This window comes from Sceloporus occidentalis, unplaced genomic scaffold (genome assembly GCF_023333645.1).
Source record: "Sceloporus occidentalis isolate IW3139 unplaced genomic scaffold, rSceOcc1.0.p SCAF_4, whole genome shotgun sequence".
NCBI classification, from domain to species: domain Eukaryota; kingdom Metazoa; phylum Chordata; class Lepidosauria; order Squamata; family Phrynosomatidae; genus Sceloporus; species Sceloporus occidentalis.
The window spans coordinates 148,913,185-148,934,102 of NW_028316984.1; the positions used below are offsets into that span (position 1 = coordinate 148,913,185).

Here is a 20,918-nt window from a genome sequence, read left to right on the forward strand (position 1 = left end):
GACCAAGATCCTATATAACACTGGTGGAGCCTAAACCTCCACCAGTACATTTGAACAGAGGAATGTCAGGGCAAAGGCTGCCAGTCATTCCCCATCCCCGGCCAGTTGGTGGTCAGTCTATGTCAGAACTTAGAAGGACAATAAAATTCACTAAAGAGTCTACTAGTAACAGACTTTCCATTCCAACGGGGTAGAATCCATTGGATTACGTTCAATGCCAGACTGAGTGGTCCTTGTGGTCAAATGGGAAATATCAACAGGCCTTGAAATTTATGAATACAATTATGTATTTTGTTCTGAGAAACAGAAATACTTCTGCAAATTCCAGTGTAATTGTAGTGTGTGCTCATGCCATCTGCCACCAGTCAATACTATGACCAGGATCCTTTTGGTCATGTTGGAACAGAATTCTGACCTATGCAGTGACCAAACAAGTGAGTTGCAATGCCATAAAGCAGATTTACAGCATTATAACAGCATGCCAGCCAATGCATCTATTTATCACTGGCAGTTCTATCACCCTCCCTTTTTAGGAATACAGCTTTCTTTCCTGTCTCAACACATCATGCAGGCTGGGCACATGTGCGCATCCATGCACACACAAGTACAAGTAGTAGAGGCAGTGCCATTCACCCATACATGTACTGTCTGGTCTGCACAGGCAGATTTCTATGTGTGACCAAAAATATTTGTTAAAATGCTTGACAGAAAAAGGAGACAAGATTGACAAACTATTTTGCTGTGGTAATTACAAAAGCTTACAGAGATTGGAAAGAAATCCTTGCAGTGACACCAGCCAAATGCCAAAAGGAGAAAGAGTGTCAATTTAGTCTTCATGGCTTTACAACAGGAGTGGGAATCCTGTGGCCACCAGATATTGAACTGCAACTCAATGGAATCCCTACATTCCTCACTTTTGGTGAGCAGAGAATATAACACAGTTTTACTGGTACCTAAGGAAGGTAACCTTGTCGCACTCGGTTGCCTTGAGTCTACTTGAAGGCATAAAAAAAACCCCAACGATGATTATGAATGATGACAAAAAAAAGATGCAAATAAAACAGAACTAAGAACATTAGCAAGCATGTTTCTGTGTACATAAATGCATGTAAGTATTATTTTGCAAATTATCTGAAAACAAATATGCTGGTGAGAAAAACAAAAATGAAAATTCTGTAGACGACAGAATGGATGAGATACTTTGAACCACCAAAACCGTGTGGAATAGATTATACGCATTCCACATATCCTTAATGAGAATAGGGATATTTCCACACTGTATTAGCATTAGGGAATTTGGGCGCACAATGTCAACAGTTGTCCTTTGATCCATTTTCTCTTGCTAAATTAGTTTATTAATTTGTTGATTTGAAAAGTGGGGAAAATTTAGGTGAAAACTTTGAGCTGATAGAAAATCTTTACTCTGAAACAACTTCCATTTGCTCAATTAAAGGTGAGATGATTTTCTGGCTTCTGCAGAAAGGCAGTACCTTCAGTTACTGCTTAGGCTAATGTCTAGATATAGCTCTGCAGAATATCTCAGCATCTCCTCTACTTTTGAAAATAGTCTGTGTTTAAACAACTTACCATTTTTGTTTACAAATATTTATTGTCAGTCAATAAATAAGATAAAATATTCTGAACTTTAGGAACAAATGGAATGATGAATATTTAAAACAGGTGTGGTTGCCCCACTCTATGTCTTAGTTGAGAGATTGTCAATCCACACATGTAAATCTAATAGAGTTCCTTAGAGTTTACCATTTCTGGTCACCTGAGCTGAAATGATAAACAATATTGTCTAGCAGGCAGATTAACAGCAGCACTCTCCCTAAAAAATCTCAAGTTTTGATCCTTCAGGAATGTGTGGCTTTACTTTGTTGTTGTGTCTCTTCAAGTCATTTCAAACTTATGGTGGCCTTAAGGTGACCCTATCACAGGGTTTTCTGGAGCTGAGAGGCTGTGGACTCACTCAGGGTCACCAGCAGGTCTCCATGGCTGAACAGTGAGTCAAACCCTGTTCTCCAGGGTCCTTGTCCTAAGCTCAAACCACTGCATCATGCTGGCTCTCGTGGCTTTACTAGAAACATCTATGTGAAATAATGCCCTCCACAATGAGTTTGCAGCTGCAAAAGCAAAGGTTTTACTTCATAAATATGTAAGAGTGGCATTATACTCTTACATGTTTAACTGAAACCTACACTTAAGCAGTTATAAACACGTGAAGGTTCATGATTTCACATAGACATTTCTAATCCAGGCCTATTACTTTCTTAGACCTTTCCAGTCTTGCAACATTGATGTATCTCCCTGTCTGCTATACAGAAAGCATATTTTGGACTTTGACTTTTTAATATGTTTCAACTCTCGAAATTCAGCATATGGACCTAAAGTGGCAAAAACTTTACTATAATTGACAGAATTCCCATTACATTAGATAGCCTTATTTTGGCCAAACTGAATCGCAACTGCATCTTCTGTACCTGCTATATCGTTGGAATTTATGGTCTGATATATTCTGCAAAAACTCATTTTGTATATATTGGATTCCAAAATGTTTATTCACAAAAGGTTAAATACATATATCTGCTAAAACTTGGGTCGGTAAATCTCCTGATACCTCTGTAAACACTGGATCTTATCATGCCTAGTAGTTTCCTTTTGGACTGGGAATAACTAGAATTAATTTTGAAATTAAAACTCTTTTACAGCAGTCTTTGCATTTTGTGGTTTATATGAACTATTTGCCAACATCTTGGACGTTGTCCTTTAGTCAATGGCAATTGATTTTCTGTGCTTTTTCAGTGACTAAACCAGTTGTATTGCAGCATTGGAAAGACAAATATTCACCCTGCATTACTTAATTGACAATAACCTCATACCTCTTTCAGCATTTGAACATATAGTCTATAGATGTCACCTTCAAAGGGGTATATGGAATCAAAGAGTTAGAAGAGACCACAAAAGTCATCCAGTCTAATCCCTTGCCATGCAGGAACATCCAATTAAAGCACCCCCAACAGATGGCCATCCAGCCTTTGTTTAAAGACCCCCTGAAGAAGGAGACTCCACCACTCTCTGAGGCAACATCTTCCACAGAAAGCTCTTACTGTCAGGAAGTTCCTCCTAATGTTGAGGTTGAATCTCTTTTCCTGCAGCTTGCATCCATTGCTCCATGTCCTAGTCTCTGGAGCAGCAGAAAACAAGCTTACTCCCTCCTCAATATAACTTCCCTTCAAAGATTTAATATTTGATAAATGGGAAATATGATCAGGAATCTACTGTGAATTAGCAAGTAGTTGTGCATTTATAGGAGTGGCTCTTGGCAGTCATAGTTATATCATTGCTATAGTTGCAAACCCAGAAACCTAGCTCACGAAGAAGCTCTGGGGCTACAGAGTGGGAGAGAAATGGTGAATGGCACTGAATATGAGCATTATCATGTGTCTCATATCGACTTGATGGAATGGAGAAAAAAACAGAAACAACAGCTAGAAAATGTCAAAAATTGGCTGAGGTAAGCTTTGTGATTATCATGCCAACAAGGTTATCTTTTGCTGTGTAGCATACAATTAGTTGGATGCCATCCCTGCTTTCAGTGCTTTAACACATATCACCCAGCTTGGATGGCATGGGGCAGGGGGGACAGAAGAAAACTATCATCTTTCCTGCCTGGAACAATTTTTAGCTAGAGGGAAAACCCTGTTGCCTTCTTCTGCCTGTCCCGGTACTAAAATGAATTATAAAAATAGCAGTGGAAATCCTTATGCACCAAATAGTGTGCTTAAAAAAAACACAACTATGGACATCTTATGATTTTGAATGACTTCATCAACCTAAAAAAGTTGAGAACTGATAATGATGGAATTAATGCTGCTGTTTTGATAAAGCAGCTGGGAAGGGAGGGGGGAGGGGGGGAGGAAAGCCAGATCAATATACAACTTGGCAACAACCTCACTCCTTTAGGAAGAAAGCAAAATGCTATTCCTGGCAAGTTGTGACAAAGGGCCCATTCACATTACAAAAAACATCGGTTCTGAAACCGATTCAATCACGTGAAGTTCCTACTCACCCCGAATCTCACACAAGCGAATCAGGAGCTTGCACACCCGTTCCGTGTTAAATGGCCCCTAGCGCGGGTCTTTTGAAATCGGCGCAAATGCCGTTTCTTTTTAAAAACCCCGGGTCCTGGGAATGAGAACTTTGCCTCGATCACGATCGAGGCAAATTGAGGGAGGGATTTAGGTCAGAGGGTGGGCAAAGGGCAAGGCATTTCCTCCCCTCATCGGAGGGGAGGGGGAGGAGGAAAGAGCCCTGAGAAGAAGGGCTGCTGCTGGGCAAGAGCAGGCAGGGCTCCTGGTGCCGGGAGGAAGGGGATGCTCTCCTCCTCCTCCTCCTCCTCCTCCTCTTCCTCCTCCTCCTGCTCTCCTGCTGGCCCCTGCTCCCTCCGGGGCCATTCAAGGCCGCCTCTCTTGCTGGGGGACTTGGCCAACCCCAGGAGGGCACATTGTATGCCCACGGAGGCAGCCGCTTCCAGCCTGGAGCCTGGCACCCAGAGAGGGGCTCCCCTGAGAGCCAGCCTGGCAGCCAGGGGATGGCGGGAGGAGGAGGAGGAGGGTCGCTGGCCAGGCAGCAGCAGACCTCCAGCAGCTGAAGCAGGGAGAGAGATTCCTCTGTGTGTGTGTGTGTGTGTGTGTGTGTGTGTGTGTGTGTGTGTCAGAGGGAAAAGGGGGGGTGGTCTACTTCCCGCTCCCGCAGCCTCCCCATTGCTCTTCTCCCTCATGATCCCAAGGCTGGAAGGGATCCCCAAGGGACATCCAGTCCAACCCCCAATCAAAGCAACACCCCCCCCCTTTTCAAGCAGCCTCTTTTGACCATTTATGCGCATTTTTGACCATTTATGCGCATTTTTTGGGGGGTGACATGTCTGTGTGCTTGCTTGTGCTTTATTTCCTCTTGCTCCTGGATTATTTATTATTATTATTGTTGTTGTTGTTGTTGTTGTTGTTGTTATTGTTATTATTACTGTTATATGCGGATGCTACAGTCAGAATGCCTGCACTGCATTTCCCCTTTATTCCCAATAAATTCCCAATAAATCCCCATGATTCCATGGGTTAGAGCATTCCCGCCCCTCATCGGAGGGGAGAGAGAGGAGGAAAGAGCCCAAAGGGTGGATGCTAAGGGTGACAGGTGGCAAAAGGGGAGCCTGGGCTGCATAGGGCTGGGGGTGGGGGGGGGAGATGGAGAAAGTGATGGAGGAGGAGGAAGGAGGAAGAGGAAGAGGAGGATTGCCAAGGCTGGGGGATGTAGGGAAATGGATGCAGCAGAAGCATTTATGCGCATTTTTTGACCATTTATGCGCATTTTTGGGGGGGTGACATGTCTGTGTGCTTGCTATTTCCTCTTGCTCCTGGATTATTATTATTATTATTATTATTATTATTATTAATGCGCTGCATTTCCCATTTATTCCCAATTGATTCCATGAGGTCACTCTCTCTCAGCCTCAGTGGAAGGCAATGGCAAAGTGTAAGCAGGAGGAAAGGGGTCAGTTCAGCAGAGGGGGAAGCTACAATGTTGCAAAAGACCTCACTTACAATCAGTGTTACATTTTTAAACAATTTTTTGGAGCAAAGGGAAAGCTACAAATGTTGCTTTTAAAAGCATAAAAAAATGCATGACAATTCCATCCTTTGCCTGGGACGGGGCAGATCTGACCCAAATGCCCACAGGTTTATAAAAAAATTAACCCTGTGCCTGGCTCTTTAAAAAAAGGGAGGAGGGGGAGGACACTTTCCGATGCCCTGCAAAACGTCACCATGACAATCGCTTGATTGACAGCGGCCACCTCGCCGGCAGACAGAATGCATTCGATTTCTGTCAAAATGCATTCGATTTCAAATTTGTAGTGGGCACTTGCTAACGGAGCGATTCGGGGGAGGGGCATCCGGATCATCCCAGTTCCCTCCATGTCTTTTAAGCCAGTATGAATGGGGCCAAAGATGCCAAAAATCTCTGCAAAGGCTTTGTAAGAGGAAACAAAATAATAGTTACAAATGATTGCTGGAAATAAAATCAGTGATTTGAATTCAAAATTCAGAACTGAACTATCAAAGTGTTAATTTATTGTGATCTGCTGTAGAAGGCTTGCAAAGACAGAAATTTCTCAATAAATTTGCTCCATCAGGTAGAACTATAGAAGATTCCTTCATATCCAATTCACCTTCATCTCGCCTAGCCCCAAAAACTCATTCTAGAGTAGGGCCTGCAGTATGAGTGCATTCTGCATCTGTACAGAGCTAGCTGAAAACCTTTAGTGCTGAGTACAGTTTTTGGCAGGAATTCCACTCCATAGTCATCCATAAGGCAGGACACCTGTGATCTCCTTTCTTCTAAGGCCACTGCAGCAGTAGAACATGAATGCAGGATATGAAATATGTAGGAGTAGAACAGGACAGTAGGAGGTTTGAGAGCTCCATGGGTTTACAGATAATCACTTGAAGTTACAGGTAAGCAAGCAGCTATTTGTTGTGGTCTCCATGATCCACATTTCAGAACATAGTATGTTCATTTACCAAATACAGTAATTGATATCATGCCAGAAGACGTGAGGAAACAGCCTGACCTGATGTATCATGCTGTGATACATGAAAAAATGAAACACACTTAGGTAGGACTGCAGTATTAAGTTTTAGCACAATGTTGTATCTATAGAAAAAACAAAATAGGGCAGTCAGTGTTAGGTAATACACAGTTCACTTGCCCACAACATCAGGGTCACTACCACAAGAATTAAATCCTTATAATTAATAACTACAATCCATAGTGAATAGCTCAAGTGTCTTCATCATAAGTTTAAAACTGCTACCAACAAATTCTAATATGAAACTGGAAGTACAGAAACGTGTGTAGGAAATACATTTAGAATATGGAGAGTCCCTTGACTTGTGACATGAAGCGCTTGAACTATGGTGAGAAAACACAGAACTTCCCATAATAGTGGTATGAAAACACAATAGCAGCCTTGGCCCTGAGAGAAAATGCAACACATCCACAATGTTGTAGTCTAATGGTGTCACCTGTGTGGCATCCCACTTCATACAATAAGTTTACCAAATCACCTACATTCTGTAGAATCCATTATGTGGATGATAATCTGAGGAAGGCTTGAGCAGGATCATCACAAACCTTGCCCCAACCAATTTTGGAGACAGCAGCTGATTTCTTCTCAATTCCACCAAGTAGATGTGATAGACAGATCCAAAATAACTCACATTCAGCATGATTCACTATTTCTCCTGAAGACAGTCTCTCCAGAGCTTCCCCAGTGTCAAGATCCATATGTCTCACTCATCCTTGCTTCTGAGCAATGGGTACCAAGGAGTGATGAGCCAGACTAATGGTGCCAAACAGCTACTGAGTAGTAACAGTAGTGGGAAGTGACACTAGTGGAGGATCTCTCAAAGACTATGGCAGTGGCATCATAGGGGCACCTTTGTTAGTATTGCACTGCAAATGGTAATAGTAAATCACCGCTGAAGCCATCTACCTTGAAAAAAATATAATGAGACAATCCAAGTTGAAACAAGGTATAGTGTCAGAACAGGGCATTCCCTGATCAGATGGCACTTAATGAGCTACTGGTAAGGATCAGAGGACAAGTTTGAGTAGCGTTGTGACTAATGACACAACTAGACTCAACTCGAAAGGACGTTCAGTTGTTGACAGGCTCAGAAGGTGAAAGGAAAATCCAAAGCTGCACAACAGATATTATAGGAACATGAAATGTGAGAAGCATAAATTGGGGGAGCTTGATATTGTAAAACAAGAAATGGACCACACAAACATTGCAGTACTTCGGGTGATCAATCTAAAGTGGACAGGAATGGGACATTTTGAATCAGATAATTACATGGTGTTTTACTCAGAAAATGACAATTGTAGAAGATATAGGGTGGCATTTATAGTAAAGAGAGATGTAGCAAAAGTAATCAAGTGGAAGTAGAAGGAACAGATTTCTCTTCCATATTTGAAGCACTGTCCTGGGATGGAATTGATTGGGACGGGGTCTGATCCTGGGACACACTGTTCTTGTTGGAAGTATGATCCACCAATGCATGTTCCTGCTGGGCAGAGGCAATGATAATAGAATGTGTGCAGTCTAAACAGCACTTCCTGTGCTTTGAGTGATGGGTCAAAGCAGCCTTGTTTATTAGTGGTAAGTATATTGCCTGGAACGATTAACACCAGTTGAAGAATTTTCATCAGAATAACCACATTCCTATAAAGGGGATCTATCTCTGTAATAACCATGATATCTTTGGCTATGGACAACTTTGTGATAGGTCGAGAGGACATCTGCTCCAGGAGTACTGATATGAGGAGATGGAATCTGTGTCTGGATCAAACACTGGAATGGTAGCAGTGTTGATGCCAATGAGAAGATGGAATTTCAGGAAGAGGCTTTGTATATACCAAAGCTTAAACAGGAGGAGAAGCTTTTATCTAACAACAGAAGAGTCCTGTATTTCTCTCTGTAAAATGGTCATCCAACCTTCTATCTTGAGTAAAAATTGGCATCATAACCACAGTACATAATCACAATGCTTCAGAGAAGATGGCCAGAGAGATGCCACCTCATCCACCATGGGTCTGGAAATGAAATTATCTGGTGACACCAACTGTGGTACGTTTAGCACAGAAACAGGGATTGGCAGAGTGGGTTGTAAGTAAGTGCCTCTCGGTATCTTGGAGATTGTGGATTCAGAGTGTTCTGATCAAGGCTTCATCCACTTACATAGCATGCATAATTGCAAACACACGACAGAATAGGAACAGTGGTTCTTGGTAGATCATTCTCAGGGATGCTTCCATTCAGATTGCCTTTTAGGAAAACACCTTCAGCAATAAGATACCTCTCTAAAAAGAGGCAGTGAAGAGAACTGGCAAGATCTTCCTCCTGAAGACAAGTCATGGCACAGTGTGGCGGAATGGGCAGGCAACCTCTCTGCTATTTTTTTAAACAAAAAAGGATACTAACCTATCAGACCCACAGGCTAGTTATGCTAGTGTATACCTTCTATTATTTGAAGATAGGGATGAGGTGGGAGTACCCCTACATTTGAATGAAGCAAAAGGAGCAGGTAAAGGCAGAAAAGGCAGGCTTGAAGTAATCATTTCTTACACATTAATCAGTATAGCTGACACCTCATGTCCTTTTTCAAGTTAAGTTGACTCAGAGGAGGTTCACTTAGACTTCAGCCCTAGTGGCGCAGTGGTTAAATGCCTGTACTGCAGCCATTCACTTGAAACCACAAGGTTGTGAGTTCAAGACCAGCAAAAGGGCCCAAGCTCGACTCAGGCTTGCATCCTTCCGAGGTCGCTAAAATGAGTACCCAGACTGTTGGGGGCAAATTAGCTTACTTGCTAATTAGCTTACTTGCTGTTCACTGCTATGATCTTTGGAATAGCAGTATATAAATAAAACAAATTATTAATTATTATTCATTCTCAACTTTTCTAACTCCAGTGACTGCCCAGATGTGAAAAGGACCTCTGTCTGAGATGATGAATGCACTGAGGCTGGTACCAAGGGAGGCACTTGGGCAACCTGAAGACAACTGACACCAGCAAGTGCTTCTTAGCTGTAGAGTCCAAAGATTTTATTGTTTGTACCATAATAGGCTCTGAGTTGACAATAATGGTTTCTTCACATCTTTTTATTAAAGCCTTGGGCTTGCTAGTATGTTTTAGCAACATGTGACTCATGTACAGCAGGAAACAGCAACATCCATCAGTTGGTGGGCTTTTATCAATTTGCCTGAGTGAAACTTCTACATTTGAAAATATAGGTCATAAGGCAAAGAAAAGCAACCCTTAAGCATATGGGAAAATAATTGCCAAAAAAAAAAAAAAAAAGAGAGAGAGAGAGAGAGAGAGAGAGAGAACAAAAACAGACAGGAAAAAGAATATGAATTTGAATAAAATTGGGAAGTGGGGGGGGGGGTCCTCATCAATAGCACAGAACCAATGATTTAAGCTCCAGCAGAAGAAGAGGAGCAGAAGAGAGAATGGTTCCAAGCCAGCTCTGGACAAGAAATCCATGTGTGTGAATCACAGAGACCACAACAGAGACCTATAGATACAAATCAAATGTGCAATACAGGCTGATGAATAACATCTGCCTGCACTGCATTTTAATAGGATACACATTTAAATTTGCATCCCCATGAAACAGAGGTTAATGAACATTCAGCTTTCTAAAAGATTACTACAGTTTGATCAGGGGAAATCTTTAAAGCTTGCAAAGAATATCTAGAATACTGCAAGTTTTAAAGGGTGAATAAATTTACATATTGTGCAGAGAAAATTGCCCGTTCTATAGGAAATGTATGGAATGTGTTGAAATTCCTTGTTAATTATTTTGACAGTGTTATATATAGTTTCACATACACAACAAAAAGAGGTTCCTACAACAACATTTCTATAGCATTATGTAGTAATTCCTTTAGGATGCAGTAGTCTAAACTGCAACTATCATGTAAAAATAAAATTGAGCTAACTTGGTCAAGACAGAGGAATGCTAATTTTAAATTGAAATTACAGCAATATATGTCTTCATCAGGCTCATAATATATATGAAGACACTGCAGTCAGCCCTTCAAATCCATGGATTTTTTATCCATGGATTCAAACATCCATGATTTGAAAATATTTTTTAAAATGTATAAATTCTGAAAAGCAAACATCCATTTTGCCTTTTTATATAATGGACACTATTTTATTATGCCATTGTATATAATGAGTCTTGAACATACACAGTTTTGTTATCCATGGGAGGTCCTGGAACCAAATCCCAGCGGATACCATGGGCCCACTGTATTGCTGTTATTCAAACAAATAATATGCTCTGCTGATTAATAGCAGTATCATTTTTCACAAGAGAAATTCAGATTAAAGTCATGCATTATCAATTACTTACCTGTTTACCATTGTGAGTTACAGAAGACAGGATGGTACGTAAAGTCTTAAAGCCCATAGCAATATCAAGCAGGTGAGCAGCAAAGAAGAAGTTGTTGTAATGACCAAGGATAGACATAGTCGTGTACCAAGCTAAGTACAAGAAGGACTGAAAAAAGTGTTAAAACATGAGAGAGCAACGTCTACTATTTTGATTTTGCAGTCATTGTATTTTTAATTATGATTACATTTTATTTATGAAGTGCTCAGTACTCAGGTGCTGTATAACAACTGCATGCAAAGATTATTATGCATATACTATCTAATTATCTCTATATAGGTTAATTATAAAATAATTAATAGTAGTTTGCAAACTTAGGGAGTTTCAGTATTGCCTTAATCCTATTGTTTGGTTTGGACCCAGAAATGCAGTGGTGGACCCAGAAATGCAGTGTTCTATGAACAGTTGTGCAAGTGGTAATACAAGATACTATATTATGTTGTACAAGAGACTGTGCATCGCCTCATGCTGGTGCACATCTTTAGATATGCAAGGACTGTGCAACACCTTGTGCCAACAAAAACATACTCCTGGAGTTCTGTTTTTATTTCTCATGAAATAATCTTGTGGTAAGGCAGAAAAAACCACATGGTAAGAGGCTTTTCAACTTATGGAATTGCACCTCGGTATCCACATTTTAAAAAAAATAACATTACTATATTCATATTACTTATATGTTTATCTGCTCTGCATTGGTTAGGTGGTGACTATCAGTAACATCACCATCATCATCACCACCATCATCACCCTCACCTTTATTTATACCTTGTCTTTACCCCCAACATTCAAGGTAGCTATTTGATACCACTGTTTGATACCTTAGGGCCAGATGAAAGAAAGAGGTGAAAATGTAACAATAATGTAAGTTCTTAATTAAAAGGTAACATGGGTTGAATAATTGCTATGCCACTATTCCACCTCCAACATTGCAAAACTCTGCCTATCACTCTTGATCCCTTCAGTAAAAACTGGTTTTGCTTCTTATCATTTCCTACCTTGACTACTGGCAACTTTCTCTCTGGTATCTTTCACAGCTAATTTTTCTCCTCTCTGTTCAAAATTCCTATGCAAGATAATTTACCGCTCTCTTGCTCATACTATGGTGCCAGTCCTTGTCACTTACATTTAGTGTTTTCCAGTTCCTTTGGTAACTGTCACCAATCTTTGTTCTTATCTACTTAGCAGTAAAAAAAAAAAAATCTTCCCCCTAAATTTCTTATATGCCTTGGTTCTGAAACCTTTGATTTTTCCAACTTTTGTTGGCCATTTTTCCTCGCTTTCTATTACAAAAACTCCCTCTTCTGGGAATCTATAGAAGTGATCAAATTCCAGAGGCTAATTTTTAGCCTTTAGGTCTCACTGTAAGTCATGTAACTAAGCAATAATACTTCTTTCCCTATCCTATTTCATTAAATCATTCCTTCTTTATCTCAATCTTTGAAGCAGGTTTTTTGCCTCTTAGTATTGATTTTAATTAATCATGTTTACATGTTTTCATTTATTGTGAAATGATCCAACATGTCCTTACCCGTAGCAAAATGTCTAGAAAGACACTTACTTAGCATGCATATAGAAGAGTTGTTTTGCTGTTATTCTTATATCATGACCCTGAACTATTATACTTGATAACTCTGGTGCAGACAACTTTTAAACAAGGGGGCATGGTTAAAATTGTTTGGTAATTTATGTGAAGGCATTGTCTTGCTATAAATGCAAGTAGTCCCCAGAACTGCTGTTTGATTAGAGCCATCACATTTTACACAAATGAAATTAACAAACAGCACAGGATTCTCGATTAAACATATGGTGGATCAACGAGGAAATTCTAGGGTCATAGGCTTTCACTGCTTTTAAAAGGGTTCATAATGTTAAATGTAAATGTGAAATGGCTGCTTGCATAAATTCTTTCTTTCTTTATGAAATATAGATATTTCATAAATAAAGAATTGTACAAGCAGACCCCCAGCCCACAAGGGCTCTCATTGCTAAACAGGTGGACAGAACCAGTGAATTAAATGCAGCCTTAGTCCCCATTAAAAATTGTATACGTTGTTAGGGAAGATGCATGAATGCAAAGATTGTTCTCTACTTCCCAGGACCCTGTCTGAAGAATAATGATGCTTTTTGTTACTCCAGATGCACAAATAATGAAGCAGAGGAATTTTTCAAGATCAGTATTATATACTTACATTATCTGTGAAAACTACACCAAGCTTCCAGATACGATACTTGGCATCAACAGAACTTAACCTAACAGAGTACAAAATAATTTGAAATTAATCAGTATTCCTATTCGTTCATTATGGTGCAATTTATTTTATTTTATTATTTATTATTATTAACCTTTATTTATAAAGCGCTGTAAATTTACACAGCGCTGTACATACAATCTTTTTAATTGGACAGTTCCCTGCCCTCAGGCTTACAATCTAAAAAGACACGACAGAAAAGGAGAAGGGAGCGGTGGTGGGGAAGGGGCCTTTCTAGTAGGATAATACATATAAAATACAAAGCAATACAGGAAATGATTCAATAAAACAGACAACAAAGAAACATCAATAGCAAGTGACAGTTATGCAATGCCTGGGAATGCTTCTCTGAACAGGATGGTCTTCAACTCCGTTTTGAAGCTGGTTGAAGAAGTGATGGCTCTTGCTCGTGGGGGAAGAAGGTTCCAGGAGTGAGGGGCAGCGAGTGAAAAGGGGCAAATCCTAGATGGGGCAGAGGAAATCCTTTATTGATTGCACTTACATCCTACCTTTCTCTCCAAAATGGAATCCATTTTGGTACAAGCAGCTTTCCTCACATTTATCTCCCCCTAACCACTTCTGTCCTATTGACAGCATCAATAGGCCTAAAGAAACTGCAAAATTGGTACATGTATACCATTTCAGCCTGGAGCAGGGGAAGAGCTCAATCAGGACTAAGCATGCACATTGGGCAATTGGGCATAAAGTTGGGAGGATTGAAAATGGAAGAAGAGGGAGAAATGCATGGAATTGCTCGAAATAAAGGACAGCTGATTGGTTGGGACACTGACAAGGTACATTCCATATTGCGACATTTTATTGTTAACCCGACACCTACCTATCATGTACTACTTTATTTCTTTCTCAAACTGAAGCTGCCTGTCAAAGTGATGAAGCTGAAATAAGAATGCAAGTTTCCTGTTGTTGTATAAAAGTATTGAACACTACATTCAGGTCTCTGGGAAGAACCTATTGCAGTCAAAGAGAATTAGACTGGTGACAACTTCCCAGAGGACGTTTTCTGTTGCCACTCCAAAAATTTGGAATGATCTGCCGGATGAGATCTGCCATATAACATCTCTGGAGGCCTTTAGGAAGGCAATAAAAATGGATTTCTTCTGGCAGGCCTTCCCAAACTGACCTCCTCAGAATTTCACTCTTCAGTTGCATAGCTGTCTTCACTGGACTGTGATTGTGATTGATTTTACTGAGTATTTTACTGGGAACTGTTGTTTTAACGCTATTTTAGGGTGGGAGGGAGATAGGGAAATTAGGATTTGATATGTCTTGTTATGCCTTTATTTATTGTTATTTGTGTTTGATTTTCTTGTTCTCTTGTATGTTGTTACCCGCCTCAATCTAATACAGGGAGAGGCGGGATACAAATAAATATTATCATCATCATTATTATTATCAACATCATACTTCAGTTTGCTGTTACTGTTGTGTTGCTTCAAGTCATTTCTAACTTACAGCAGCTCTAAGGTGAACTTATCATGGGATAACTTTTCTAGGCAAGTTTCTTCAGAGCAGGTTTGCCATTGCCATCCTCTGAGGCTGAGAGTGTGTGACAGTAAAAGTCATCCAATTGGTTTACACAGCCAAGCCAGTATTCGAACCTTGGTCTCCAGAGTCCTAGTCCAATGCTTAAACCACTATGCCATGTGGGCTCGTATCATGTCTGGATGCTTCCTCCTAAAAATTCAAGCTCCTCACAGCCTCCTTTACTGACTACATTTAGAGGCCAACAGTTCTTTTGACTGGGGATAACATGACATGATAGCTGATGGGATACAGAATTTAAAAAAATAGTCCCAAAGACTAGTGGATTTGAAAGATATAATGGATCAGTACAATAGCTTTATAACATTTTTGCCCAATTTAATGAGCTGCTTTGGAATGCTGTAAAAGGGATATAGTGCTGCTGAGTTAATGCAGCACTGCAAATGATGGCAAGGGACTGCTGAGGTGAAGTGACTTACTGCAGCATAACTCAGACTTTTCACCTAGAAAAACAGTTGCATATGGGGTGCCATAGCAGCATGACATATCTGTACAAAATGATATTTTGACTATTGTATATTCACTTAAAATAATGAAATTACTTGCACCTAGAGAAGGGCAATCACTTTTTTATCCCCTTTCCTTTCTTTTTTTAAAAAAACTAACCGATTACCCTTCTTGTTAAGATATTTACAAAAAGATAGCATGTCCATACAAGCTCTTCATGTACACAAGTTTGTGTTGTCAAGTTGTTTTCTGTGTGAAAGTATGGCTGACCCTCCATATCCATGGATTTTTAATCCACAGATTCAACCATCCATGGCTTGAAAATATTCTAGAAAAATATAAATTCCAAAAAGCAAACCTTGATTTTGCCATTTTATATAAGGGACGTCATTTTATTACCCCATTGTATATAATGGGACTTCAGCATCCATGGATTTGGACATCCAAGGGGAGTCCTGGAACCAAACCTTAGTAGATACCAAGAGCCCACTGTAATGACACCATGAGAATTTCCAGTAGAAGAACTTTGTATCTGCTATGATCTATAGCTGTTGAATGTTTTCTATTTGATATATAGGTGTATTGTTTCAAAAATGAATAATATTGGAACTGTTTAATTGCCCTACATTCAGTTTGAATAAACTGGAGATGAAGATGGAAGAACAATTCAAGCTTAATGAATGAATGATTTTTTTAAAATATCCCATTCTGTCTTTAATCTACTGTGATTATAATTTAAGCAGGTTAAAGGACAAATCATACCATGAAATAAGAGTTGCTTCCTCTAGTTCCATATGCTCCATAGGACTGAAATCCAAGGCATTTTTGTCCAGGCCTAAAAGTTCTGCAATGCGTTCTGCTCCATATAAATCTCCATACTTGTTGATTACCTTCAAGGGGAAAGATATATCATCAACTTTAATTTAGCCAGTATTCGTCAGAGTTTTAACAATCTTAGCATTCCAGAGATGATACTCCTAAAACAATGACAGCTCAGACGGGGGGGGGGGGGGGGGGGAGGCATTCAAACACTGAAGAAGCGTAAAAAGCCATTATCTGAAAGCATCTCTATAATTTCAAGTAATTTAAAATGACATTTTCCTTCTCTTTTAGGGGATTTGTACCCCCGAGAAGGCAATGGCAGCTAATAAGACCTGCATGTATTATAAAAAGAAAAAAAAAATCAGCCTAGTAACGCATGCAAAATAGTCTGTCCTTCTCTCCTTGTACATTATATAGGTTAAAACTGACTGTTCCCAGTGTTATTTGTATGGAATAAATTTAACCAGAGAAAATGCAAATCAGTGCCTTTCTCTCTAAGGTTATCAAGTTAGGAGTAGACAAAACTGTTCCCCTCCACAAACAGAATTGTATTACACTGAATTTTTGCTAAATGTTCTGAACTGTTAGGGCAGAAAGAGACATTAATTCAACAAATTAAATAAGATGGAGGGGGAACTACCAACAGAATTCCAACGGCCAAGTCTGTAGTTTATGCTTCTATGGCATCGCAGCAACAACGATGCAACAAAAAAGTAGTCTCCTGCATGTGATATGCAGGTAAATTATAAAGACGACATGGAAGGAAAGAGTAAAGACCAGCCACTAGTTCTGTTTGGGGAAAGGTAAAAATGGCCAAGGAGGAAAGAACAATTCACTAATGCTCAACCTTTGGAAGAATTTATTTTCTGAAGGGGGTGGATGGAAAAAACGGTACAATTAATTTTACTCACACTGGTCTGATTTTGTATAAATGGAGCCCTGGTGGCGCAGTGGTTAAATGCCTGTACTGCAACCATTCACTCGAAACCACAAGGTTGCGAGTTCAAGACCAGCAAAAGGGCCCAAGCTCGACTCAGGCTTGCATCCTTCCGAGGTCGCTAAAATGAGTACCCAGACTGTTGGGGGCTAATTAGCTTACTTGCTGTTCACCGCTATGATCTTTGGAATAGCGGTATATAAATAAAACAAATTATTATTATTATTATTAAAACATAACCTTGTGTATAGGAAGGGTAAGAGGACTAAAATAAGGGAAGAAACAGAAGTTAGGAGATGAAGCATTTGCATGTTTGTGTGTCCATTTGTGTATCTCAAGAGAGACCAGCCTGCTTTTATGGGATGAAACAAGGGACACCCTCCTACAGATACATACACCTCTAAGAAAGACCAGGATGAGAATTAAAATACTACATACTTATAGTTCATTGCCTCTGTCAAAAAAAAAAAAAAATCATTATGGGGGGATTATGTGGGGATGGGACTTTTGGTGTTACTTTTTGTGACCAGAGCAGCTAGTCTCTAATATATATATATATAATATATATATATATAAACAATTCAAAGATCCAGAGCATTGTAAAGAGCATATTGCTTTGATAAAGGCAAGACTAGAAGTGGAAGAAGCTCCTTTAAAAAAAGTATTTATGGCAATAAACAATAACAAATCAATACAACCAGAAAAGAAACTGTAAACAAAAATAAGTAAAAGAACAAAACAAGAACAGCAATACAGTCAACCAAACAGAACACTCTTTGATTTTAAATTTAGTTCTATACAAAAATGATTACATAGAATCCTTTTAATATCACAATTGTCTTCAAGACATGAGACCCAAAAAGTTCACTGATGCGATGGTGGGCCACACAACGATTCTTACTCAGTCACTGATGAAATCAAAACAAATTGAACTGTGGCGAACACATCTTTTGAAAGTTTGCCTCTAGTCATTTGGATTATATAAGTCAGTTTTTCTGCAAGAACAACCACATGTGGTCCAGATAATGTCAAACACAGACTCCAACTAAAATATTCTCTATGTAAAACAATTACATTTTCCCCTTAAAAATGATTAATAATAATAAAAGTCCTTTTGAGATGTAACTGCTGATAGCTATTTTCTTCGAAGAACCGACTGCTCTCTTCCAAAAAGTTACCACTTCTGAACAATGCAATCATATATGATCTCTTGTCTTAATTGCACTATAACCTTGCCAACAACACTGTAAAATGGTACTGTTTATTTTGTGAAGGTTAACTGGTATTAAATGCCATCTATGAATAGTCTTCAATAGACATTCCCTGAACAAGGTTTATATTGATTTACAAAGTGGCATGGTTGATATTTTAGCCTACTGTGCTTCTAAAATAGAAATACTGAGGTCTAGCTCCTGCAATTTTCTTGAACCATTGCCTCCTCCACATGTTTCTCTAATTATATCTTTATATAAATTTGATACCAGCCCTTTAACTGTTGAAGAAGGGAAAATACATGCAGAATCAAACATAGTCAATGGATTTGCACCCCTCCCTTCAAATGTCTTTATATATAATCTCTGCTGTTTGAAACTACCCCACTTGAATCTCAGATAGTTTTGTCATAATTCATTCCAATGATAATGGTTTACTGCTTTAATTGGTCTTTATTCATTTATAACCATCTCTTATTCCATCTTTCATTATCTCCATGTTTAAAACTGGGATGTACCAAAAAAAAGGTGACATAGTAGAGGCTAAAAATTTTGAATAAGTCTTCCAAAATAGCAATCATTTCCAAAGAAAAGGGTTGTCAATATTATTTAGTTTACCTTTAGAAAGGAGAATAATAATTAAAGACTGTCTATATTAAAGAGAATCTTTGCTCTTCATTTGAATTCATCCTATATCTTCATCCCCTCAATAAATTTGCAAATTTTTTTTTACTTGGAATGCCATGCAATGTATAATGAAATTAGGGAGATCCAGAAGACAGTTCCCTTCAGGTAAAGGCAACTAAGCATAAAGTCATTTGCACAACTCTGTCTCTTAAGCAAACAAAAATAGTAACCTATTCTTTGATCAAGTTCACCACTGAAGAAGCACACAGAAAGCTTCTTTATGTCTATGCCCTTTGAGGCTTGATTTTTGCTATGTTTTGCATTAAAATGGTATCTTTCTAATCCCAAATTATGCTTATTCCTGTCAAAATAAAAAATAGAAATGTTACTCTTGACAGTATTTTTTTAAAAAAGTAACCTACCTTTCGTTTTACAAATTTGTCCCAGTAATTATTAGGAAAAGACCTACACAGATACAGAAGTGAAAATCCAAAATTAATTAGGTAAAAAAACACATTATATATTGTTATTATTATAATTTGTGTTCAATAGGTACAAATCATACAAGAACTTTCTTTCATGCAACTGGACGAATGTCTTTAGTTCTGAAGAAATGACAACTCACATCTAGGACTGGGTGATTGGTCCCCCGTCCCGTCCCCCCCCCCCGTAGATGCCCCATTCATCAATTACCATCTAGTAAATGATACTATTGTTTTTTAAATTCATAATTTCATAGTACAATGTGGACTGTAAATTTATTATCTTTAGTAGTAAACCAGTTTACATTTTCTCTACAACTCTTGCTGATTATAAAATAAAATCTCTCGTTACTATAATATAAATATTTTTTTTTTAAAGGCCCTGGTTTCATTACCCGTATTGAGATTTCCCTTCTACCACAAGTTCACTATGAAGTAGAGGAAGGCTACTTTAGCAAGAAAATGTTACAACTTTAGCTAGAACCCTATAGCTGCATTGCAGCCTGTTAACTATAGCTGTACAGATGCTGGAGACAGGAGGGAAAAAGCCACTGGCAGAGGATCTGTGAAGGAAGTAGGGCACTGGAACAGTAGTAGGCTACTCAGGACTAGTACACTTTGTCTGCCTTCACATCACACTTCTATAAAATCTTTGAAATAGTGCAACTACAAGTACAGTATACCCACAGGATTCCACTATAAAACTGTTCCTTGGTTACCATTTCATTTCAGTTTGTGTTTTTAATACTTTATATAATATCAGTATTAGAGTCCCATTAAATTTACAGTTGACATCTGATGATACTTATGGAGGTAGAAATATGCAGCAGCAAAGAGAACAGGATCTGCGGTAGCAGAAAAGCTGAGGAAGAGGAGAGTGCCAGTCTCCTTTCTCTTAGGTGTGTGTTAAAATGTATTTATTTATTTATATCCTGCTGTTTCCCTGTAGGGGACTCAAAGCAGTTCCCACATGGAACCCAAAATGGCTGCAAAAGTATGGTAATTGGGCAATATATATTAATACAGGAAGAGGACATACTGTGGTTACTTCACATGTCCACATCGCTACAGCCAGCTCTACTGATGTGGAAAGTAATATTATCCCTCCCTCCAATGTAGTAATAAAATTTATTCGGTCATTGACCAGTATAAAAACAAATCACACAAGCAACATATCAATATAACAATAACAAATTAAAATATAAACTGATAGTAGACTGTACATGTACGGTATCAAACAGTTCTTTCTACACGGTAATAAAATGGCCATTTGACAGCTGAGGGCGCAGTTTACAAACAATATAACAGAATTTAGCCACCTTAAGGGATACTGTAGGATCACTGTTGTCCAATAGGAGGCGTAAATAAAAGGAGTCAGGTTTGCCTGGGAATTTACACAGTAGTGGGCTAATCAGTTGGTGACGAATGTCTCTATAGAATTGACAATAAAGGAAAACATGCTCATTGGTTTCAACAGTGCCCAAGCCACATGGGCAAAAACGGATTTCAAAAGGTGTTTTTTTAAATCTACCTTCCAACATGGCTGTGGGCAACACA

At 39.0% G+C, this 20,918-nt stretch overlaps 1 protein-coding gene across 1 annotated transcript in view; it reads right to left on the reverse strand.

Moving 5' to 3' along the window:
* The window catches only part of RYR3 (ryanodine receptor 3), a 442,959-nt gene that overhangs the window by 22,195 nt on the left and 399,846 nt on the right, over nucleotides 1-20,918 (reverse strand). Inside the window, exons 96-99 of the mRNA XM_089521997.1 lie at nucleotides 19,302-19,344; nucleotides 16,045-16,172; nucleotides 13,213-13,273; nucleotides 10,985-11,131 (exon numbers count right to left, since the gene is read on the reverse strand). Coding sequence (XP_089378123.1) covers nucleotides 10,985-11,131; nucleotides 13,213-13,273; nucleotides 16,045-16,172; nucleotides 19,302-19,344 — 379 coding nt within the window. The remainder of the gene's footprint in view (nucleotides 1-10,984; nucleotides 11,132-13,212; nucleotides 13,274-16,044; nucleotides 16,173-19,301; nucleotides 19,345-20,918) is intronic.